Source organism: Tetrao urogallus (assembly GCF_951394365.1).
Source record: "Tetrao urogallus genome assembly, chromosome: Z".
Lineage (NCBI taxonomy): Eukaryota > Metazoa > Chordata > Aves > Galliformes > Phasianidae > Tetrao > Tetrao urogallus.
In genome coordinates, this window is record NC_136816.1 from 63005286 (window position 1) to 63031033 (window position 25748).

The 25748-nt window shown below is 35.8% G+C and overlaps 1 protein-coding gene across 1 annotated transcript in view; it reads left to right on the plus strand.

The window, feature by feature from the left end:
• RICTOR (RPTOR independent companion of MTOR complex 2) overlaps positions 1–25748 on the plus strand; it is a gene marked incomplete at both ends in the record, with an annotated part of 81651 nt that overhangs the window by 25981 nt on the left and 29922 nt on the right. The window contains 10 exons of the mRNA XM_079548564.1: positions 6548–6612; positions 12710–12841; positions 16104–16167; positions 18211–18337; positions 19011–19180; positions 19426–19493; positions 21064–21131; positions 23450–23532; positions 24544–24631; positions 25605–25695. Of these exons, the coding sequence (XP_079404690.1) occupies positions 6548–6612; positions 12710–12841; positions 16104–16167; positions 18211–18337; positions 19011–19180; positions 19426–19493; positions 21064–21131; positions 23450–23532; positions 24544–24631; positions 25605–25695 (956 nt within the window). The remainder of the gene's footprint in view (positions 1–6547; positions 6613–12709; positions 12842–16103; positions 16168–18210; positions 18338–19010; positions 19181–19425; positions 19494–21063; positions 21132–23449; positions 23533–24543; positions 24632–25604; positions 25696–25748) is intronic.

Here is a 25748-nt window from a genome sequence, read left to right on the forward strand (position 1 = left end):
TTATACTGTGGGTAGGGAAAGTAACTGACATTTTTAATAGTGTATTTCGGATAAAATAATATGAAAAAGAAACCAAACTGTAAAATCCAATCTCTCCTACTATGAATGTTATTACACTAAAAAAAGCAACAGAATGGCTGGAAAATGTTAGCATGAAACAATTGCTTCCTGCTGACCCAATTTTTTCCTTCAAAGACTGAGTAGCTGTTACATTTCAAAGGAATACTGCTCTAGTCTTCTGGTCAGAGGGAGCAGAATACTTCTATTCTGGTGAAAACTAGTAACGAGTTAACATGACTTTCCTGGCAGACCTTGTGGTTGACTTTAAACTTTGCATTAATTCAGAGGTATCTGAGATACATTTAGACTTTTTCCCTTGAAAGAGACTAGACTTTCAAGGATTTTTTTTCTCCTATTTGTATGTTATCAAGAGTACAAATGCACAAAATTATTTTGAAGTTGTTTACTTTTATTTAAAGAATTACTGAACTGGACTCTCAAGATTTTATGCAGAAGTTAGATAACTATTAAATAATTGTGATGAGCAGTAAGTAGGATTTCTTTATTTCCAAGACTGATGGTTTAAGGCAGATACTTACTATGAAACTACTGTGTCAGAGTTGGAATTATATTTCCATTTTTCTTTCCAATCAAGAGAAGTTTTAACTAGTGCAGCATGTGTAGTTACTGTGCAAAGTATGCTGGTATTTTATAGAAAGTTGTATTTCATCCATCAAATATTAATTAGTACTACTAAATAGTAAAAACCTTAGTGTTTAATTCCTTGGCTTTTTGACTGCAGAACATGAAATACTCTCGTCTTACAAGCACGTAATATTTACATTTTCTACTCAAAAACACAACATTCATGGTTCTGATTGATATTCAGAGTACTGAAAAGAATATTTTGTTCTCAGTTTTTTTCTTCTTGTCTGCTACTCATCAGCTAGTACCTGAAGCAGTGCCTTTGAAAGTAAAATGATTTAGGGAGAACTGCCTGGCCTGTATTGGGCAAAAACAATCATGTAGCTTTCAAAATGCCTTTATCGCTATTTAAGTAATAGGAATTTTGACCTGAAAAACTGAGGATTTGACCTTTTAATAAATGGACGGTTGCACCTGCAGTTATAATAGTGGTTTAGAACGTTATGTGCTGCTGGCTTCAGTGAGCTGTCTTTGCTTAAGCAACTTTGATTTATAAAGCCATCCAGAGAAGGCAACCGCCTTGTAGTTTCCCATCTTTTACTGATTAATAACAAAACATGATGGTGCTTTCTGGAGGTTTTTTCCCACCCCAGTGAGAAGTAGTAAGTGATGAATTACTGAAAACCAGAGGGAACAGTAGAGTTGTATTTACCTACTTGAAAAGGTTTTTTGTATTTGAAGTACTCACTTAGAATCCTGCAGTATATAAGGTTTGTTTCCCTGTTAGCATCTGAGAAACTTATACTTCTTAAAGCTGACACCGTTTAAATATTAACAGGAAAAAATATTAAAATAAATATTATTAAAATATTAACAGTTTAAATATTAACAGGAAAAAAAGAAACAGATTTTGTGGCACTTCTGTTCGTTCACCAACAGTTTCATTTTTCAGGACAAAATGTAGCATACTTCTTTTTATCTGGACCCTAGCAGCTGAATTGCATAAATCATACAAAAAATTAGCAGTCAGCTTAAAGTCTTTTTGGTTTATTGTCTAATGAGACTCTACTGCTCTGTCTTTCTGCTAGCTTTTGAGCATGCTGTTGGATTTTGATAGAAAGTGGGCTGAGTTTGGGAGCTGTCCCGAAGTCTGTGTCTGTCTGATTCATGGACCGTTGCATTGTCTTGTTTTCTGCTTCCACTGTCATTTTAGGGTCTGTCTTGTACCAAAGATCATAAAGTCTGAATGCAGTAATTACTGACTGTAACGTTCATCCAAATAACTATACCATTATGAACAAAACTTGGTACCTCTTGATAAAGTATGTAACTGATAGGGATATTCAGCTATGGAAGCTTCTTCTTCAGCTTGAAGAAGAAAGAAATGGGTCTAAATCAAGAGTCTGTAGTTTCCATACCGTTTTGTAGTAAGACTGAAATCTGCTAAGCGACCTCTTCGTTTATATTACTGCTGTGATTCAATCTGTATTTCAAAAATTAGTGTAATAATAGCATTTTGGACATATGGAATAATATCAAATTTTACTTGTTAATTGCTGTAACTGTTCTGTCAATTTTAAACATGGAAGAGTCTGCACTTAGTTTGTGTATGCTGTTGACCTCCTGTGGTTTTGTTTTCAGCTACTGTATCCAAGACATGTTGATGTGTTGCTCATATTGCTATGAGTCATCCAAGTAGCATGAAAAACTCATAGCTGACAGTAAACATACCAAAAAAAAAAATACCCCTCACTGTAAGTTAGTCACTGTTTGGCCTAGAGTATTGTTTCATTCTAGTATTAAATCATCTGTTCAGAGATGTTTTCTGCTATTCCCATTAACTTACCATTATATCAAAAAACTTTAAATTTTAGCTGTAGGCAGTTCTAACATGCAAAATACAGATTGTGTGTATGTGTATATTTATATATATGTAAATGTAAAAAACGTGAAGTGTATTTGATTAATCCTAGGAATTTAAATGGTAGGGTAATTTTTGCCATTTCAGTGAACTATAACATTGTCAAAGTAAAAGATATTTAGTGTTCTGATAATGCTTGTGCCTACACACTTATACTAACTGTTAAGCATTACAGTAAGGAATATATCATAGAATCATAGAATGGTTTGGGTTGGAAGGGACCTTTAAGGTTATCTAGCTCCAACCGCTGCTATAGGCAGGGACACCTCCCTCTAGACCAGGTTGCTCAGGGCCCCATCCAGCCTTGAATGCTTCCAGGGAGGGGGCATGCACGGCCTCACTAGGCAACCTGTTCCACTGCTTCACCATCATCATAGTAAAGAATGTCTTCCTAATATCTAGTCTAGATCTACCCTCTTCCAGTTTAAAGCCATTTCCTCTCATCCTGTTGCTACATGCCGTTATAAAAAGTCCCTCCCCAGCTTTCCTGTAGGCCTACTTCAGGTACTGGAAAGCTGCTATAACATCCCCCCAGAGCCTTCTCCAGGCTGAAGAGCCCCAGCTCTCTCAGCTTGTGTTTGTATGGGAGGTGCTCCTCCCTCAAGCCCTCTGATCATCTTTGTGGCCCTCCACTGGACCTGCTTCTACAGCTCAATGTCCTTTTTGTGTTGGGGGCTCCAGAACTGAAAACAGTACTCCAGGTAGCATCTTACTAGAACAGAGTAGAGGGGCAGAATTAACCTCCCTTGTCCTGCTGGTTGCTTCTCTTGATCAGCCCAGGGTACCGTTGGCCTTCTGGCCTGCATTGCAGACTTGTCTGTCAGGAATTGAGCCAACTACAGAAATTACTGCATTAGGTCCAGATTCATTGATCTGTGTAATGTTATTTGAAAGTGAAATGGAGAGAAAGTAGAAAGATTTTGCCTTAAATATATTTCAGACCAGTCTTTTATAACCAAGCAAATACCCAAAGCATTCAGACCAGCTGAACAGTATCTTATTTACAGGCAGCCTCTGTAACTTTCTTCCTTTTTAAATATATATCAATCCAGCCTTACTTTATAAGTGTTTGGGTTTTTTTTCTTAGGTAAATTAACTCAATGTATTTTCTATCTCCTGTATGTATTTTGCTGCTCCACTTAGATCAGTATGTCTGGTCTTGAAATGTAGAACCAAAAATTTTGTTCTTTATGCAGTCTAAGAGCAGCCTGCGAAGTAGAAAAAAAAAAGTCTCTTAGTCTCAAACATGATATATGCCTATTGCATAGAAAACACTCTTAATAGGACTACCTTATGTTTAAAATTAACATATCCAATTGTTTAGGTTATATACTACTGTAACTCATAAATCTTGCCTTACTTTTGAAATAGCTACCATACTCCATATTTGATACTCTGACATTTCTGGAGTGTTTGTATTTCTCTGCTGGATTCTTCACAGTTCTCCTGTGACTCTTAATGTGTGGTTGTTGATTGTTATGATACTGTGTTCACTTAGCTGAATTTTCTTATCCAATTTGGGCACTCCTTTAGAATCAGTGAAATATTTCGAATTCTGAACTTGCTGTCCATCTTTTATATTATTTTCTAGCTGGTAATCCTGTAAGAACATGATACTGTGCAAATTCTAAAGAGATCTAATATTGAAGTAATGGTGGCCCCTTGGAGTGAGAATAACTAACTAGTAGCTAGTCTTGTGCTTACATTTTTCTTAGCTAGTTTTAACTATTATTCTCTTGTGAGGGGTTTTTCACATCCATGCACATACTTCACATACTGATAACAATTATCATACTCAGAAATTCATATAGCAGTTAAACTTTTCTGAAGTTACAAAATATCATCAGTTTTCACGATTGAGTTTCAAACTAAGATCAAACTGTTGAAAACAGTTGATACCAAGGAGCTAATAGCCACACTGTGTGTGTTTGACAGAGAGCAGTTATTTTGCACTAGCTCTAGTCTAGTCTTGAGAATTGAGAACTGAGTGCATAGTGGCACTTCAGGATATGAGTTTCTCTGCTGCCTGCTGTTGTGCGCACATTAGTTGCAATGCTGTTTCTAGTTTATGGAAGAATATGAAAGAAAAAAATGAAATCTCATCCAGTAGTAAGGCTTGAGATTACCTGAAATGACAGTCCACTACCAGGGCCAACTGCTTTTTAAGTAAAATCTCTGCATTTGTAATTATAGTTCCCTTTGCACGTTAAACAGAATTGTGCCTCTGCAGGAGTGTATTCTGAGGTTGGTCTGCAGAACCATTGAAATAAGCAGCTTGTACTTATGTCAGAATGTAGGGAAAAAGGTGCTGAAGATGGTCTGGTGTATGTTAAATTCAGTTTTCTCATTTGCTAGTGGGAAGAATTAGGGGAGAGGTCCAGATGTATAATGACTGAACCTGAATGACTGCTGATGAACTTGTCTGAAGTGAACAAGAAACTTTTTACTTGCTGTCTTCTCACACTGTTCTGCTTACACTCTGCTAGCCAATTTTTACAGTTCATGAGATATCAATAGAAATGCTAAGACAGCAGTGGTGGCCTTAGGCAGTCCAGCAATATGGCATAAAAACAGATTGACAGTAGGATTTCACATATTGTCACAACCAGTTAAGGCATGCAATTGCCTAGTTTTATTATTTAAAATTTAGAGGTGGGGGAAGCTGGTTGTATGATAACTTTCCGTATACTTTATTATTTCTGTTATAGCTCTGCTAAGAAAAGTGGAAAATTGGCAAGGTTACATTTTTCTTAGATTATTAAACTGACCTTGATCAGCTCTATCTTTGGGCTACAATTCTGTCTCACTAACAGCTTTGGTTTTCAGCATAGTTGTTGTGCATTTTTCTCAGAATTAAAACATATTTCTTAATACGTAATGTAGTCCTTGCAAGAATTTGTTCTTGTTGAGCATAAAATTAAAATATCTTCATTTTGAGTGACTGTTGTGCTAATAAAATTGAATTAATAATAAATAGGCAGCGTATGCTGTATTTTAGTAATTTCTGTGGTATTCACTAGTTGCACAAACACTGACTTTCTTTACAGAGGAAAACTGTTAATACTTCTGTGACTAAGAATTCAATGAGTATCTCTTTCAAAAGAAAGGGACAAACTGCAGAACTGTTGCAGTCAGTTATTAGTCACTTGAGTTTTTGGAAGTCCTTTATTTCTAGTGATTTCACATTAGGCTGTAGAACTGTTTTATTGTTTTAGGAATGGGCAGTAAATAAGATGTCTAGGAACTTCTTTGCTGCTCATATGAAGGAGAACAGTATCAGATCTTTTAGAATAAGATAATTTTTTTTTTCTCGATATGTTAAAGCATGACATGCACCTGATTTGCTCTTTTTGAGACTGGTTTTGGCCTTGAAAACTGCATTTATAAAAATTAAGCCTCATAACTGACAAATGAGCTTGAAGTGTTTAGAAGTTCCTACAGCTTATGTAGGAACTTATGTAGGTACATTTAACCTTTGCACTTATTTTAGATGTACCAAAAATTGCAAATCCTGAGGATTCTCCTTTTTTGTGTGCCTGTGCTGCTGTAGACAATCTGTGTCTAGCTTTGCTTCAAAACTGTTACCCTAGCTGTGTATTTCAATGCAACTGTTTTACATTCTTTAGGCTTTCTAATCTCTGCTGAGGTTACCAGTTGCACAACAAGTACATGTTCTACAGATAGCCTGAGAGCAGCTAGAGGAACAATCTGAAACATAGCATTTGAAAGTAAAGTTGAAAAATCTGTCAGTAGGCAAGTTATGCAAACATTTCTCTTCTGAGAGGAGTATGACTTCTGTATCTCATGTATATAGAAACAGCAAAAATAATCAAGGAAGTCTGATTTTTGGTATGCTTCCCCTTGTGATGAATGAAATTCCTTGCATTACTTGGGAAGTACTACCAAATATCTTACGTTTTATACAGTCATTTTTTATAGAGTTGTAAGTAACATATGTTTTGTTTTGTTTTTTATTTTCAGCTTCTTTGTAATACTGGCCATGCTGAAGAAAAGCTAGGTTTTACATATGACAGGATCATAATATGGTAAGTTATACGGAAAACAGGGATGCTACAGAATACTTTGGTAAAACTATGGTACTTTAATTGATTTAAGTGCAGTTAAATAAACTTTATTTGTATTTTTGACCCTGATATTTTATAACTCCAGTGTGTTTAAAATGTCATAATATGAATGTACACTTTATGAATATTTTATTGTGTAAAATCAGAAGTAAACAATACACTTTCAGGCAAAGGGGAAAAAACATTAGCATGAATATTTGTTCTATATTTCCTCAAATGCGAAAATACCTTTAAATGTCTCAGTACTTACAGGAAGGACTTGTATAAAAAATCTTTTCTTAAGGAATTTGGAGCATACATACTCTTCATGTTGGTGTCAGATTGAAAGGTGAACGTTTTATGTATGTGCATATGCTTTGCAGTGCTGCTCAATTTGCTGCTAAGATACTGTGTGTTTACTTTCAAGTGGAATTTTCCTATATTCTGTATCAATTTCTGACACTTAAAAGTAACTACATGCCTATTTCGAGAACTTCCGTGAATTTGTGTAAGCATTGGCAAATTGGCACTGAGGTTCAGCGTTGATGGTATAAAAGAAACAAGATCCAGTATTTTATGACTTAGTGTTCTTACAAATATAGTCTCCTAATTTAGGAGAGCAATTTTAGAAAAGCTAATCAATCTTTCAGTAAAATCTAAGTAAAAATTAAGTAAAATTAGTGTGATTTGTCTGCAGATGCTGTAGGTACTTTTGTTAAATAGAACTGACTTTCTCAGGTTAAGATGAATGTTATTTTAAATGCTCATATTTGTGTGGATGCATATTTAGCTGTTTAAAACTTTAGTACTTAATAATCTCCTCATATCTGTTATCTGCTGTAGTGTTCTGCATTGATACAAAACATCACTGGAGGGTATAGCTTCAAAATTAAAAATTTACCACACATTTTTAAATACAGCTCTGGAATGGTTACGCAAATATTGTTTGTTTTTATAGGAAAAAAAAAACTGTCAAAGATCTGCTAATCCCAATACAATTGGATAAAAATACTTTATTCTCAGCAAACAGAGAGAAGAAAAATAGCTGTAAATGCTGAACTTTCTAGTGAGTGTAGGATGTGACCTTGAGCTAGGCTAAATACATATATTCCTTTGGAAATAATTTAAGTTTGTAACTTGCTCTGCAGACGTTCTTAATTTTGCCTTGGATTTTCATATGCTAATCTTCTAGTAGAGAGCAAATTCATTTTCACTGCAAGGAGTTAATTGGATATAAGTAATGCTGTATGAGCTTCTGCATTTGTGGAGTATAAATGGTTAACTTTAAAACTGTAGAGAATTAAAAACTTTAAGAGAATTAAAGATTTCAAGAAAAATCATGCATTTCCCATAAAATTTTAGGTTTTGGTGCCATTAATCCTGACAGAACTTTTAACGTTTAAAATTAAGGACAGTTGCAGTGTGGACAGTAATCTGCAGCAACTACAGTTATTCTTGAGTTAGAAGATCTGATTTTTAGAACTCATTCTTTTCAGTTGGTCTAAGTACATTATAGTTCTTTCCTGCAAGAAGATGGAGAGAATAGTGACATGTTTTATTGTCATTCTCAGTGTAGATCTTGCTGGTTTCCAGAGCATCAGGCCGTTGGTAGCTTAGCAGAGATTTTGAGCCATGAAGAGCATGGAACACTGCTAGGCCTCAAATTTCTGAGGTCTTTAACATACCGACAGGCTTTGGCCATTTGAAGTTTATAATATTTACAGTTATCTGATGGATTCAGAAACCTGTCAAAACCATAACTTGTTTTTACTGTAGAGAGTGGGGATGAGGCAGTTTAGGAAATAAGTCTTAGAATGAAGCTGTGGTAGGCAGCGAATATGCTTTCTACTTTTGTCCTCTGTTAGTCCTTCCATACTTTTTGTCAGTATTAAAGTTTATTTATCTTAATGCTATCTTAATAAGTTTTTAATTTCTCTAGTGATACTTAAAATACTGGAGCAAGTAGAATGCTGTTAAGTCTTTATTGCTTATACCATCATAATGTCTCTGTAGCTTTTAGTCAGATACGTGCATAGTGTGCAGATCGGAATCGCTTAGTTGATCCAGTGGCTGCTTCAAAATCCTTTGCGTTATGTCAAATTTAACAATCTTGAACTTTCATAATCTTGTTAGTTTTAGATACAGGTAATTGTTAAATTGCCTTGAAAATTCTTATAGCCTTACTCTATTCTATTTAACATAATGCTATCTGTAATTTTCTCATAGTCTTTTTCCAAAATGTGAATTGTGTATTAAATCCTGTTTTTCAAAGGAGATTGTGAACCTAATACTTAACAGAATAAAAATCAGCATAAAATTTGTCAGGACAGAAATCTTCCACTCATTCATCTTAGATTTTTGCATTCATTCTGTTGATTTATGTGACCAGTTTTCATCACCCTAAAATGTCTGTGTATCCCTTTCTTCAGTCTTCAGCAACTTCTTGTATTAAAGTTGGATTTGCTAACTTAGGGAAGTGTTTCCTTTTTAATATACTGTTGTAGCAACTCCTTTCAAGTATTTCAAAAGATTACCAGAAGTCATTTTGCATAAACTGTATTTTTTTCCTCATGTGGTTAGTTAGTTTTCTTTCAAGAATATCTGATGGTTGCCTGGATGCACTATGGAATCCTTTCTGTAGACAAATTTATTACCTTTCCTCTGTTGTGATTGCTACTGTTCTATAATAGAATGCTAACAAACATATGAAGATACTTCATGTAAATGTTCTTTCCAAACACTTCACATTGGCCCATCAAACTTCTTATTTAGTAGTTCCTGATTTCTTTCAGCTCTTCTACTGTTTTCATTTCTTATTCCAACATTTAGTATAATAAAAAAGGCAATAGAATAGAAATTTCATAGCAGAGCAGTGACTTAATATGAAGAAGGCATGTTTCTCGAAGACTTCTGTCCATCTCATTTGCTTCATTCTTTCTCCTCTTCTGGTTCTCCAGTAGATCTGATTCATTTTTTAAATTTTCTACATGAGAACCCACAGAAATGTTCATATTCACATGCATATATGTTTGTGTTATTAACACTCCTCCCCTCCCCAGTTTTCTTTTTCTTTTTTTCTTCTGTGATTATTGGCTTTAAAAAGTCAGATTTGTGTTTTTTGCCTAACATGTTTTCTCAGGTTTTGTGGTTTGATCATTGATCAGCCAATGCCTTAGTTTCTTTACTTTGTTTTCAATTGAAAGGTTTTGGTTTGGCCTTGTAGTTTTGTTGTAATTGCTTTTATTGGAGCTTGATGAATTTTTAAAGCCTGTAATTTAGGACTTTGTCAGCTAGCTGTAGAGTGGCTTGGATCGGAAGGAACCTTAAAGATCATCTAGTTCCAACCGCCAGCCATAAGCAGGGTTGCCTCCCACTAGATCATGCGGACTGGGTCACCGTCCTACTTGGCCTTGAATGTCTGCAGTCATCGGGCATCCACAACTTCTTTGGTGTCTCACCACCCTCTGAGTAAAGGATTCCCCCTTAAGACCTCACATAATCCTCCCTTCTTCGTGTATAAAGCTCCTCGTCCTGTCACTACCAGTAAAGAATTGGTCTTCCTGTTTATAAGCTCCCTTTGCCAGGATGAAAACAGCTAGCTCCCATCATCTTTCTTTGTAGCTGAGGTATTCCAGCCCTCTGGTCACCTTCGTGGCCTTCCTCTGGACCCAATCCAATGGCTTCATATCTTTTGTGATCTGAGCCCCGCCTTGGTCTGAGCTCAGTTCTCCACATGGGCCTTGTGTGGGCAGAACAGATGGAGGGGCAATCACCTCCCTTTCCCTGTTGGCCACTCCTCTTTTGATGCAGCCCAGGATACAGTTGACCTTCTGGGCTGGAAATGTCCACTGCTGGTTCATATCACACCCACCAGGAATCCAGAGTCCTCTGCAGGGCTGCACTCAATGAGTACTTGCCCTAGTCTGTACATATATTTGGGATTGACCCACCCAAGTATGCTTGGCCTTCTTGAACCTATTAGGTTCATGTGAGCCCACATGTCAAGCTCATCCAGATCACTTTGGATGACATCCCTTCCTTTTATATTAACTGTACCACTCTGTTTGTTGTCATTTGTAAATTTGCCGAGATTGCACTTGATTTCCCCCATGTATGTTCTTCGTCAAGATGTTAAAGTGTGCTTGTCCCAAGACAGACCCCTAGAGAAGACCTCTTGTAGTTGGCATCCACCTGGACGTAGAGCCAGTGATGACAACCCTCTGACTGTGACCATCCAAGCAATTCTTATTCTCTTAATGGACCACTCTTTAAATCCATGTCTCTCTATCTTAGTAATGAGGATGTGATGTTGGACCATATCTTCCTTTGTCCCCTAATGCAGTCATTGTCATAGGTCACCAAATTGATTGGTCAGGCATGATATACCCTTAATGAAGCTGTGCTGGCTCTCTCAGATCACCTCATTTTGCATTTCTTTCAGGCAGTCTGCATTTTCCATGCTTTGTCACTTTTTAAATAACAATATGCCTCTTCTGCTTTTAGGTAACTTCGTAGTGTTGTCCTTCACAGTGGTTTCACTGTTGGTATCAACTAATTCTTGTCTACAAATTAACGTTGTCTTCTCTTGTGAGTTGTAGAACAAGCTGTCAAAGCATTATTGCTTTAAAAAACTTTAGAGAAAGATTTTTTTTTGTTTTGTTTTGTTCAAGGGATGTTTTCCTCTCAAATATAAAAGTAAATGTACTTTTCTTGGGATAAAAATCCTTAAACAGTATTTGGCTGTCTTAAGAAACATCGTGGGTGGCAACAACGTTGTTTTCTTGAGAAATGCATACTTTCTGTATTAGAAGTAAGCTCTGGAATGTCCTAAACTGAAAAATCCAAACCAATTCTAAATAGCAAAGTAAAAGTCCAAATAGAAGAGTATCATTTAGAAGAAGTGAGTTGTATGAGCTTCTCTCTGATTTACATCTCTATAAATCTGCAATACTAGAAACCAAGGATGACTCGTGACCTAAGAAATACGTATTATCTACTTAAGACAGCTGAAGACTTGCTTATTCTTCTTTTTGTCTGCTTTGCCTGAGTGACTCTGGAAATATCTCCTAGTTCTGCTTTCGTATAGGAAGGATCTTTCCTAACATCATAATATTTAAAATCTGTTTCTTATTTTCTACTAAATGAGCTTAAAGTAAGCAAAGACAGTTAGTAGCACTCAACTTCTATGTGAAAAATCATATTTGATTTTACAGTAATTATGGTCTTCCTGAAATAATTCCCTGCTGGATATAGAAAGTAATAATCAGTTTGTCTTTATTTCCATGTGGTGTGTCAGCCTTTCTATACGTATTTCATTGAGTAGATTACTGTTAAAATGACTTCTACATGGACTGACTAATTGATCTCCAGAAAGATCCAGAAGATCTTGGCCTCAAAATAGTTGATTATTGTGCAGGACCATTTTAGAAAAAGAAATGTTGAAATGCTTACAAATCAATGCTATGTAATATGTATTTTTCATTTAATTTCTTATTTCACACAAACATTTTGTATCTTCAGAGAGAAATGCTTATTAATTAGTTAAGACACAAATTTGTCTCAGTTCAGTGTCAAGATGTTGTTTTGAGGATCCATGTTTAGGAGTTAACATTGTAGAGAGGAGAAAATCCTGCCTACCTGTGTATCTTTCTGGAAATTTTAACTGATCTAGAACACTTTTTCAGGATTATTCTTGTATTCATCTGCTTTGATAAATAACATGTCATATACAGATCATAGTGATATGTTACTTCAGGGATGCACAGACTGATTTTAAAACTAAATCATTGTTCAGATTAATATATCAATATTAGTATCAATATATTAATTGTCTTAATCTTCTGGCAAGATAATAGTTCGACTTCTAGATTGTACAATATTTCAAAGACGGAAAACTAATTGAGGGTATTTCTCTTTAAAAATCACATTTTATTTTAAAGGAGTAGATAGTACCTACATGTCAGGTGGTAAAATCTACCAACTACTATGTAACTATATAATTATTATACAACTATATAACTATACCAACTACTATATAACATATACTGTATGTTTGCTCTCTTTGTTTCCTTTGTTGTAGCTTGCGTTTAGCTTTACTAAATGAAGCAAAAGAGGTGCGAGCAGCAGGATTGCGAGCCCTTCGCTATCTCATTCGAGACTCTAGTATTCTCCAGAAGGTGCTAAAGTTGAAAGTGGATTACCTGATTGCCCGGTAATTTTCCCTTCTTGTTGTAAATAGAAATTTTTTGAAATTTTATATTACATGTTTTTCATGTTGAGACAGGTGAGAATAGGTTTAATATCTTCTTACATTTTTTATATGTAGTATTACAAGTCTGTTTAATTCAGGGTGGATAATGTCCAACTCTTAAAAGGAGGACAGTGGTCATAGCTTCTAATGCAAAGGCAGTGCTGTTCTAATATTTGATACACATGAATAATGTAAAAAATTAATAAAGATGTGATTGAATCACAAATGCTATTAATCAGAAATAAACATGTGATATTATTAGTAGGTTGAAACCTTTGTAATTTTCATGTCTTCAGTTGTTTTGCATAGAATGATAGAATGGCCTGGGTTGAAAAGGACCCAAAGGTTGTCTACTTTCAACCCCTCTGCTACGTGCAGGGTTGCCAGTCTCTAGACCAGGCTGTGCAGAGCCACATCCAGCATGGCCTTGAATGCCTCCAGGAATGGGGCATCCACAACCTCCTTGGGCAACCTGTTCCAGAGCATCACCACCGTCTGAGTGAAAAACTTCCTCGTAATGTCTAACCTAAACCTCCCCTGTCTCGGTTTTAAACCATTCCACCTTGTCTTATCAGTATCAATGTATGCAAACAGCTGTTCCCTCTCCAGTTTGTATCTCTTTCAAGAACTGGAAAGCCACAATGAGGTCTCCACAGAGCCTACTCTTGTCCAAGCTAAATAAGCCCAATTCCCTCAATCTTTCCTCATAGGAGAGGTTCTCCAGCCCTCTGATCATTTTAGTGGCCCTCCTCTGCTCCAAGAGCTCTGTGTCTTTCTTGTGCTGGGGGCCCAGACGTGGACGCAGTACTGCAGATGGGGCCTCAGAAGAGCTGAGTAGGCCGGGGACAATCATCTGCCTCTCCCTCCTGGCCGCCCCTCTTTTAATGCAGCCCAGAACACAGTCAGCCTTCTGGGCTGCAAGCAAACACTGCTGGCTCATGTCCAGCTTCTCATCCGCCAGGACCCCCAAGTCCTTTTCCACAGGGCTGCTCTCAAGGAGATCTTCCCCCAGTTTACATAAATACCTGGGATTGTCCCAACCCAAGTGCAGCAGTCTGTACTTGACCTTGTTGAACCTCATTAGGTTTTCATGGGCCAACTTCTCCAGCCTGTCCAGGTCCCTCTGAATGGCCTCCCTTCCTTCCAGTGTATCAACTGCACTGCTCAGCTTGGTGTTATCTGCGAAGTTGCTCAGGGTGCACTTGATGCCATCGTCTATGTCGCTGATGAAGATGTTGAAGAGCACCAGTCCCAAAACAGACCCATGAGGGCACCACTTGTGACTGGCTTCCATCCTGACACATATCTATTGATTACAACATTTCAGTGTCCGGCCAAACAATTCCTAATCCATCAAACAGTCCATCCCTCAAATCCCTACCTCTCCATCTTTAGAGAGAAGGATGTGGTGAGAGACCATTCCAAACGTTTTGCAGAAGTCCAGGTAGATGACATCTGTTGCCCTTCCCCCGTCCACTGATCTTTCACATCCTTGCCAACTTCAGATCCAACTGTGCCTTAACTTTCTTAGTCGTATCTCTACACATGCAGAGAGCAGTCCTGTATTCTTCCCAGGCTACGCAACCCTGCTTCCACTTCCTCAATATTTCCCTCTTTTCCCTCAGTTTAAGCTTCAGGTCTTAGCAGAGCCATGTCTATTGCCCGCCTCTTCTGCTTGGGTATTTCTTCTGGGGGATGGAGAGCCATTGAGCTCTTGGAAGGATGTCCCTAAAGAGATGCGAGCTCTGTTCTCTGTACCCATGCCCTTATAGACAGTTTCCCAGGGGATCCCACTCAGCAGTTCCTTGTACAGCCAGAATTTTGCTCTCCTGAAGCACAGGGTTCTAGCTCTGCTTTTTGCTAGACCCGCATTCTTCCAGATCACAAAATCCAACAGGGCATGGTCACTGCAGCCCAGGCTGTCTCCAGTCTTAACCTTTTTAATGCCCTCCTCTGCATTAGTGAGTACCAGGTTCAGTAAGGATTCACCTTGGGTTGGTCCATCTAATACCTGGACTATGAAATTACCCTCAACAGACTCGAGGAATCTCTTGAATTGTTTGCCAGTTACCCTAGTAGATATCTGAGTGGTTGAAATCCCCCATCAGGACAAGAGCCTGTGAGCACAGCACCTCCTGCAGCTGAGGCAAGAAGACCTCATCCACAGGCTCCCTCTGATGAGGTGGCCTGTAGCAGACCTCAGCCACTAGATGCCCTTTATTGGGCCAATCCTTGAGTTTAATCCACAAGCTCTCAGCCTTATCGTGCCTGTTTCTCAGGCACAGCTCTTTGCAACCTGTCCACTTGCTAACATACAGGGCAACTCTACCCCCCTCCTACTCCGTCTATCCCTTGTGAAAAGCCTATAGTCCTCAGTCAGAATATTCCAATCATGGGATTCATCCCCCCATGTTTCTGTGATAGCAATTAGGTCATACTTTCCCAACTGTGCCACAGTTTCTAACTCCTCCTGTTTATTTCCCATGTTTCATGCATTGGTATAGATGCACTTCAGCTTAGCTATTGGCCTTGTCAGATTTATTCCAGTTCTTTGTATTATCATTTCCATAGTGCTTTAGAGGCCCAGTACAAAGTCAGGACAAAAAAAGTAGTTCAAACCTGAGAATTTGTAATGGAAGTAAAACCTATGACACCACAGTGATACTAAAGAGCAAACTAACAATGAGATGATAAGGCCAGCATGGTGACTAGATGAATTTACTGTTACTTCTGTTGCTTTCTTCATTAAAATTTCCAAGTTTGTTATGATGATACGAATGTGTGCATGTTTCTGGATTGATGCGCACACACATGCTTGGTTTTAGTGTACTGTTAAATTCTGATGGTCAAAGGCACTTTCTGATCTGAAAGCGCTCAGAACATGTTGATTTAAAATAGTGCAAATGCTCTTCTTTAGTCTCATTTGAAAAGACAGATGCAGCTAGCACTAAATTGTTCCTGAAGTTGTTATGCCTTGTCATTTGAAAGTATTCTAGTCATTTACTTACAATAAAAACAACTGAAAATTACGTAAACTGAACGTAATCTACAAACTATGAGTATGCTTGCTTAAAGAGATTGTTTTTAAACAATTATTCATAATAAGCTTTCTTCTGTTTATTTAGTTGTGTGAATACTCACACAATATGATAACTGTTAAGCTGAAAGTTAGCGCTATAAAAAAACCCACAATTAAGCATGCTTTTGTTTTTTGATATTTTAGGTGCATTGACATACAGCAGAGTAATGAAGTAGAAAGAACACAAGCACTTCGCTTAGTCCGAAAGGTAAAAATTTAACTGCAAATAGTCTTACTGCATCTGTCAGTCAGCTGTGCTGACTCCAGGATTTCTCTATAAGCAGTTTTTCTTTATACACTCTTATGAGGAAAAAGACTGACTTTGATGTTAATCTTTTTGACTGAGAATCTTGAGCAGGCTAGAAAATTCCTGCTGGCTTTTCATTGATGGAGATAAAACTGAACACAGTTATTTACCTTATTTTTGATATCAAAATTCCTGTGTTAAGAGTAGTATCAGATAAAACTTCAGTGCATCCTTTCACTTATCCTTTTCATAAAGGAGAAGAATAAAATAGAAAGTGTTTTGATATCTATAAAAAGCATTTCTTGATAAACTTGTTTTAGAAAGTGTGCAGGTTAAGTAGTAAAATAAAAAATAAGAGCTTCGAACTTTGTAAACTTTGGAGATTTTTTGTTGCTTTTTTGAAGAGTTGGCATGTTAATACTGTATTTCAGTTATGCTCTATGGGGATGTTTTGTGTTGAGAGCTTTGTTACTTAACAGTGTCTATAAGGGTAAAAATAAGTTGCTTCAGAAAGTGTGTTAGCATTTAGTAGATATTATATACACATTCTATTGCTAATTATTATTTTATGCTGTTCTAAAAATGAAAGGCTATGTGGGTGGGGAAGAGTTTGTATTTTCTTTAGAGTGTTATCTTAAGGCTTCCTGTTTTGTGGGTAATAATGTTATGTATGACAAATGTGTCTCAAATGTGTCTTAAAAATAAACTTGTTATAGTGTTAAAATGTATTTCTTCTCACTTTAGCATTGCAAATAAAGAAAAACAATCCCCTTTGGCAAACAAATATCTCAGACATCTCACGGAACTGTAAGAATGAACTTAGGACAAAACAATTTTGGAAAAGACCCAATTTTTTAAAATCTTTTTTATTTTTGGAAAGAAAAGAATGTGAGAGAAAATCTTCACAAGTTGGCTTGAAAATTTTTGTAGATATTTGGTGGCTGTTGAGCATTTTTTCACATTGCATATTTTTCATTAGTAGAAAACATGATATGATTGGGTGGACTTTAAGAAAATACGTTGTTCCCTTTTAAAGCAGTCAGACAACAACAACAACCTATTTCCCCTTAGTAATATGTCTGCTTATCTTCAGTAATGCTCCTGTTCCATAGTACATAGGATATGTGTATTTAATTTTAGCAAACTGAAAATATGTAACTATACAGTTTTTTCAGCCTCAATTAAAGCCTTGGGATGGGAAGTCATTTGTTTAGTTTGATTGTTTTTGTCTTTAATGTGTGCATGCAGCCTTTCTCCTTAAAAGTGGTTTAAATTCTGCTTGTCTTAAACTAGCAGCTGAAAGTTTTGGTACAGGAGCTCTTAAGTAGCATGAAGGACCATTTGCTATTAAGGCAAAAATTTTGTCTTAAATTTATTGCAAGTGTTTTTTATATCTTAATTTAGTGACTGTTGACATATGAAAGCAGATCTGGTTTCATCTGTGCTTTTCAATATGACATGTTTAAAATCTGTATTTTTTGTGATGTATCTATGCAGCTTATGATAAAAGTACATTGGCTGTTTCTTCTATCAGGTACTATATGTGAGGGTTCAGGGATGTATCTAGCAGTTGCCTTCCAAGTAGTATTGCAACATCTTTTGTTGACTGTTATTTTTTTGTTGTCTACAGTTCTCTGTTCCTTTGTGTGCAGCTGCAGGTCCCTAGAAAACATAATTTTGGTCTTGGCACATTTAACAGTTGAATAGGTATAATGAATGTTGTGGTATGGATTAATCTTACAGAAGAGTTTCTAATCTTCTCTTTGTCAGTAGGTATCTCTATTATGATGAAATAATAAAAAAAAAGCAGGAAGAGAATGGTAAAGTAAATTCTCAAAAATTCTTCAGAATACTATAAGAAGTTACAGGATTTGCAGGATGTAGCCAAGTTATATGTGGAATTACTAGTACAGTTTTATCTAAGCAACAATGCTGCTGAATCCAAATATGTTTTGAAAAATACTGTAACAAAACCAGATCATATTTTTCTTTTATTTTTAACAGATGATCACTGTGAATGCTTCATTGTTCCCCAGCTCTATTACTAATTCTTTGATAGCAGTTGGAAATGATGGTCTTCAAGAAAGAGACAGAATGGTTCGAGCATGTATTGCCATTATCTGTGAACTAGGTAAGATAATTGAAGCTAACTAAGAAAACTGAAATTGTTGTCATTAGTTTTTGAAGGGATTCTCTTGTGTGTTCATAGTAAATAGCTTTTATTCAAATAATAAAGTGAATTTTTTTTATTAATTAATGAATCAGAGTTTAAATCTTCTTAATGTCTATTTTGTAGGTTTAGCTTGATATTAGAATTAAAAAATAAGGGCTTTAAACTGAAAATCTCTTAAACATCAAAGATTTTGGGTACAGTGCTTTAGGTACTGTACTTTAATAATTGGCATTTTTGTGTTAAATATTTTCTTGAAACAGTTGATAATTTCGTAATTTGCTAATTTTTTAAGTTAAAAGTATCCAAGCTTTGTAATTCTGGACTGATATTTTTTTGGAGGGAAACTTGAGCCTTACTGTATAGAAACTTGGTTAGAAATATGGAAACTTGGTTAGAAATACAGTGGAAAATTGCTACACAATGGTGATTGATTGACCAGAGTTTTAGTTGATAAAATTGATTAAAAATCTCAGTTCATTCCTGCAGTCTGTCAGTTCCATTATAAACCTTATGTGTATCTCAGCAGCATTCAGGAAGAAAAGGATATATATGTTCTAAACAGACACGTTTGTATGCTGAAAATCTTGAGATGTTTTCTATCACCTATTGAAGTGACCTGTTTTTCGTTTAGCACTTCAGAATCCCGAGGTGGTGGCTCTTCGGGGTGGCTTAAGTACCATCCTGAAAAATGTGATTGATTGTCAGCTGAGCCGAATAAATGAAGCTTTGATAACTACCGTTTTGCACCTCATTAATCATCCAAAGACCCGTCAGTATGTGCGAGCAGATGTAGAGTTAGAGGTGAGTTCATTTTTACTTACTTAATGACAGAAATTAAACAATATATTGGTAATGAAGATGTTTAATTTTCAGTTGAGATTTCACACTTGGTGTTAATGCAAAATGTCAGAGCAATTAACCTTTAAACAAAGAGCATGATTTGTAAAGAAAGAATAATATGACAAGTTGTAGTGGGACTGATGAAAGGGCAAAATCCATTAATTGTTTTGTTACGTGAAAGTAATGCATGTCTTTCTTTTGTTTAGCGAATTTTAGCTCCTTACACAGATTTTCACTACAGGCATAACCCAGACACGGCAGAAGGACAGCTCAAGTAAGTGTTAGCGCTTCGACTTGTGTACATGGAATTGCAACTAAAATATTTTTTCTCCTAAGTGACAAAACAAACCAGGGGACTAACACTGAACTGTTTGAAGTTGAAGGCAATGGCTAGTTATAATAGCCATTTATAGGACGTTGCCAAGTAGCCAAGTTTGTAGAACATTGTTAGGAATTAAGAATTAAATGATAAAATTATTCTTCTCCCATAGTATTTCTTTTACCTGGTAATATAACAATCTGTGTATCTTCTAGTATAGATTTCTTTTTGTCTTAAATATTTGTAGTGTTAGTATATTTGAGTTAAATTCTGTTTGGTGGTTGTACGGTCAGGGTTGGGGGACAGTAATTAAGCCATTGTATTGTGCCTATGGTCGTGTAATAAGAGTGGTACCGCAAGGGTTTAGCATGAGACCTATGCTGTTTAGCATCTTCATCAGTTCCCTGAAGGTGAGGAAGAGGTACGCTCTCAGGAAGTTTACACATGATAGCAGACTGTGGAGCTGATAGAATAAAAAGACAGTGCTGGCATCCACAGGGATTTCAAGTAGGAAGAGTGAGCCAAAAGAACATGATGAAATTCAGCAAGGGCAGATGCAGAGTCCTGTGTCTGGAAGGACATATTGTGAGGTAGACTGCGAGCCTGACTAGGTGGGAAACTGTTCTAGTAGATAGAATGCCTAGGGGCATTGAAAAGATTGACAGTGTATTGGCCTACTTTTAAAAGTTCATAGCTAGCAAGTTGGGGGATGTCATTTTTCTTTTCAATTTGCACTTGCAAAAATTCACGTAAACCACTGGTTCTGGTTTTGGACCTCTTAGTTTAGGATAGTCAAGGAGCAGGAGCACATTGTGTGAGGGAAAGCTTAGGGAAGAACCTGTGCAAAGGTTATCAAGAAGAGATAGTCAGTGGTGCATTGTGAAGACTTGAAACAGCAGAGAGAAACTAAAAAAAGAAGTTCCAACTTGAGAAGCAGATTTCTGGGAGGTTACTCAAGTGTTGAAACAGACTGTTCCAGATAAATGGTACAGCCTTCATCCTTGAAAATTTCTGAGACCTGACAGGATAAAGCCCTGATTATTATTACCTGGTTTGCTCTCATAGCCAGCAGCTTCTTTTTCTAGAAAATTAGAATAGGTCACAGAAGTCACATTCAACCTCACATATTCAATATTCTGTGTTTGTTTTTTTAATTATTAAATGTCAATAGATTATCAGATCGGGACAATGTCCAAGTTCTTAGGCCCCTGCTACAGTCTTAATATCAGTGGAGACTTCGAAGTGAATAACACACCAAAAATAGGTGTTTAGTTTGTAATCTTTCTACTACAAAACTCCACTGAAGAAGAAAGACACAATGATTAAAAATGGTAATCTTTGTATATGTGTACATATTCAATGAAATGTATATGCACACACAAAAATGCAAATGTACATGTGTGAAAATTTTCTTACTCTTGATTTTTGTACCCTGTCCAGAATTGCAGTTAACTACCTGCTGTGTAAGTAACACAGTTTATTTTACAGTAATTAACTGTGTCTCGTCATATTTGTTTTATGACAGAGAGGACAGAGAAGCACGGTTCCTAGCTAGTAAAATGGGAATTGTGGCAGCATTTCGATCATGGGCAGGTAAGATTTCTAATTTGTTTTATTTGTTGACTGACAAGAACTTTTCAGTGCAATGTAATGGTTTATTTAGTCACACAATCTGACAGTCTTGGTTTTTTTGTCACTTCCTTCCTGTAATGTTTCGATATTGTCAAATTTGAGGACTCCTAAACAGTTTCTTTAGACTAAACCCTACAGATAGGATGCAGCCTTATTTTCAGTTCAGAATACTGTATCAGTTGTGCCTTAATGGTGATACTTGGTATTTGGTGGGTGAAAGAATATTGAAAGTAGCATTGTGTCATAAGAATTTGCCTTTGAAATTATACTGTCAGTGTAATAAGAAATCTTTATCTATGCAAAAGTTTTCAACAGAGTAGATTTATTAGCATCTGCTTTTACTAAGTTGTGTAGTTGAAGATAAATCCCAATCTGGACGTAGTTTTGGTCCTCTTGTGTAGAAGACATTTCTGAACCCAGAAAAGTTTTTTGTATTTTTTTTAAATCCTTTCTCTGCTTTCTCTACTATCTTACGATACTTAACATGGTAATAAGGCCTCATTCTTTTACCGAAGTCAGAGTCTTACAAATGAACTAAATCAAGTCATATGACCCCTACAGAAATTTTGGATAGGCTTTGCACATGCTGTACTTAAGAATGATTTAGACTGTATAAAAATTGTTTTGATTGTAAGACTATTTAAATTACTTGTGCTTTCAGAACTAAATGTTCTGAAAAACTGATCAGAGATCTTAACATTGAGATATCCTTTCAAAAAATATCTCGTGTTTTCTTGATGCTGAGGTGCAAGTCTGGAGAGCGTATGATAACTCTGAAGATTCTACAAAGCAATTTATGTTAGGAATGTTGCTACATTTTCTCTCATTCATACAGTTAGAACTAATACCACAATTTTGAAAAGTTCAAGTGAGAATTGTTTTGTAATGTATTGTTTGCTGTGGTACTTTTTCAGATGCATGTTCTCTTATTTTGTTGGAGGCTAAGAGGGCTTTAATGCTTGTAGTACGAAAGTGTCCTCATAATGTCATCCTTCCCAAAGCAAAAAAGACTGAACATTTATTTGTTTTGGTTTCTGTTCTGGCTTTTCAGCTTTATTCTTCTTATTTTACCTGTCTATTCTGTCTGTGCTTTTTTGTTCTGCTTTCCTAACTCTTTGGACTGAGTTATTCTGTAGAGTTTATTACTACGTACTTTATCCTCCACTGCAGTCTTCATCTACAGTTGAAATTGGGACATGCAGCAGTGACTTTGTGCACTGAAATCTATTCCTGCATTGCAGTAGGAAGGTGGCTGTCAACTACTCTTGGGAAAAAAAATGATCTCTGTGGGTACAGAGCTAGACATAAGTATTTGTGACATGGAAGTTATGAACTTGAGGATGTCATTCCACATAAAGTACATTATTAAAGTTAACTAATTGTTTTTACTGATACAATTTAAGTAGTTACCTAATTTCATTTTTTAGTACTTCCTTCTGAATTAAGATTTATTTATGTGTTCCAAGAACTGGCCCCTTTTTTATTCATGTGAAGTTATTTCTTGGATAAACTTCTTTGGTTTTAGAATAGTGTTATTGTAAGGTTTTTTCTTTTGTAACGTGAAGAAAAACAGTAAGGAAATGAGCAAGGTTGCTGTCTCAGGAGCCACATCTTGAATGAAGAGATGTAAGTGTAAACTGAGGCTGAAAATCAGAGTAGTGGTTAACTTCAGGTGGTATTCAATAACATTTAAAAACAGTTTAAGTATTCATCATTACATTCATTGTAATGCTAAGAAATGAAACTTGTGTGAAAATACTGTGTAGAAGGACCAAGTATGAGAAAGGCTGTCAGATTTTATGTGAAATAAAATAAGTTGTTTTGGAAGGTGAGTCCTTATTTGGAATGACTAAAAGTGATGCATAGAGAATGTTATTCTAAATATTTAAACTTGCTGTTCAGAATACATCTAAGATTAAAAGGAAGCTAATTACTGGTTGGGGTAAGACACAATTTTTGTTGCAGAATCCGCTAATACATCTTCTGGCCTAAGACTGATCCTTTGTTTATAATTTTGTCTGTATGCAGTTTCTTTGTGAATATTGTTTTTGTGGAGATAACTTAAAAATACTGTTAACATTAAAAAGGACAAAAGAAACTATATCTCTTAGTGTTGAAATTACTAGATTTTGTTAAACATTGATTGAAAATGAAAGATGACATAATGCTAGTGATTAATAACTTTTGTCATCTGTACTTTTGCTCAAGCTAGAAATCACTTAATGTTGTCCAATAATCTCTTTTTTGGTGAGGAAACATTGTGTATTAATTTTTTCTAGGTATTATTAGTCTGTGCAAACCTGGAAATTCTGGGATTCAGTCTCTCATTGGGGTACTTTGTATACCAAATATGGAAATACGGGTAAGTGTTAAATATTTCCTACTGGAATAGGAATATATTTGATGTTTTAGTTAATATGCTTACAATTCTTTAAAACAATTCAGTGGTCTAACAGAGAATCTAAATATGAGACCACTAGTCTTGAATTTATTTGACCCCTAAATTTCCTGTGTGATTTTTCCATGTGGTCAAGCTGCCTGCTCTTTCTGTGTCAGTGGAGTGTGAATCAAAGCTCACGCTGTCTGACAGGAGGGAATGGAGGAGGGAAAAGGGAAAAAAGTGTTAGACCTGAGCAGGCAGTAAACAAAATATTTGTATACGCAGGAGTATTTTTGGCATTGGAACTGATTTACTCTTATAATCTATAATCTTACTTTCTTTCAGTTTATTTGCTTTTAGTCTTAGTCTCTTTTCTTATTTTATATATATCTTGAAATTACTCTGTATTAAAACAAATTTTAGAAATATGCTAAAATACTGTGAAATTGGTGCTGTCAAGAAAAATATACTTTCAACTGCTGTTCTTGGTTTTAAGTTTAGTTCTCATTCATATTTTATGATGTTTAATTACTACATTACTATTTAATGATTTTTTTTTTCATTTGATATTTAATTACTACAGACAGAGCAGGCATTAAGAGAATGTCCATCATTTCCATGAATTCACATTATATCAGTGGTGTGCAAGTTAATCAGTTTTTGCTTTGACAATAAGTAAAAAATAAAAAATAAAGAGTAAAATATTTTGTAAAAAATGTATGTATAATCTGAGGAGCTTATGTTTCTCTAGATTGCAGTGACAATCAGGCACCATTGTAAAGTGAGCAGAACTTCCTTTTTTCTCCAGGTTCCTTTAGAAAACATGCTTATAATCCAAAAAACAACTCCAAATCAGTTGCCAGTTTTAGCACACTGTAAAAATCAGCTTCAGTGCTAATTTAATTGTGAGCAGAAAGGCTGTATTTTCTAAATTTATCAAATTGTTGTGCTTTTTTTTCTTTGTTTTTTTTGTTTTTTTGTTTTTTTTTGCAGCGAGGTCTGCTTGAGGTTCTCTATGACATTTTTCGTCTTCCTCTCCCTGTTGTTGCAGAAGAATTTATTGAGGCACTTCTTAGCGTAGGTAAGTATTTTGTTCACACAAGAATTCTGTCAAATTCTTCTACAAATTTGATGAACCCATTATCTTTCCCCTGGATTACAAGTTATATCAGTATTAACTTTTTCATCAGTGAATTCATGAGGTATTCTGAAGTCCTGTTTAAAATCCTTTTTCAACAAATTAACAGTGTTCAAGCTACAAGTCCACTTTTTTTCTGATGTACTTAATGTGTCGAAGTTGGATAGAAGATCAGTAATGAAGCATAATTGGGCATTTACACAAAAAACTGTACAATACACGTTATTAGTCTTCAGAGCGTTTGAAGCATTGGTATGTAGAAGTGTTGGCTGACACAGAAAAGTTACTCAAAAGTATCTCTGTATATTGAAAATATGCTAATTTTCCTCAGTGCACTTCAGGAAACTTACTTTTCCTAGGGTAATTGTATGTTTTCATGTCTACATTAAGAAAAGTTACTCTTTTAAGTTTAGAATTATTTATTTGCAAGCTTTAAAAATATCCTCTACTTCTTTCTCACAAAAATGTCAGCCTGAAGAGAGTAATTTTGAGTCATTCATGTTCCATCATCCTCCAAATTCTAGTTATGGATGTCTGTCAAGGGCTTGATTATAGAAGCTTAATCCTTGTTCTGAACTTCACTATTAATAAATCATTATTTGTTGCACACTTGTGACTTTGCTAGATATGCATGTACATTTAAAAATGTTACAGTGTTTTCAGTTGGATAAATTTCATGTGTTTTTGAATAGGAAAAATTATTGTTTTGATATCTAAATGAAATATTTGTCCTAGCTTTGAAGTTGGCCTCACTTTGTGTAGTAGTGTGGATTGAATGAGTTGCTGAAAATCCTTTTTGAACAAAAGTTTTCTGTAGTTTCAACCCTGAGGGTACACCTGCTCATAAAAACTACTATTAAAATAACACTGAAATACAGAGCTATAATTGGCACTGGCTTTGTTTGTTTTCTTGTAGATCCAAGCAGATTTCAGGACTGCTGGAGACTGTCTGATGGCTTTGTAGCTGCTGAAGCTAAAACTATATTACCCCATAGAGCCAGGTCACGGTGGGTATTTAATAAACTCAGACTAAGCCTTTGGTTTATGGTGTACAAAAGAA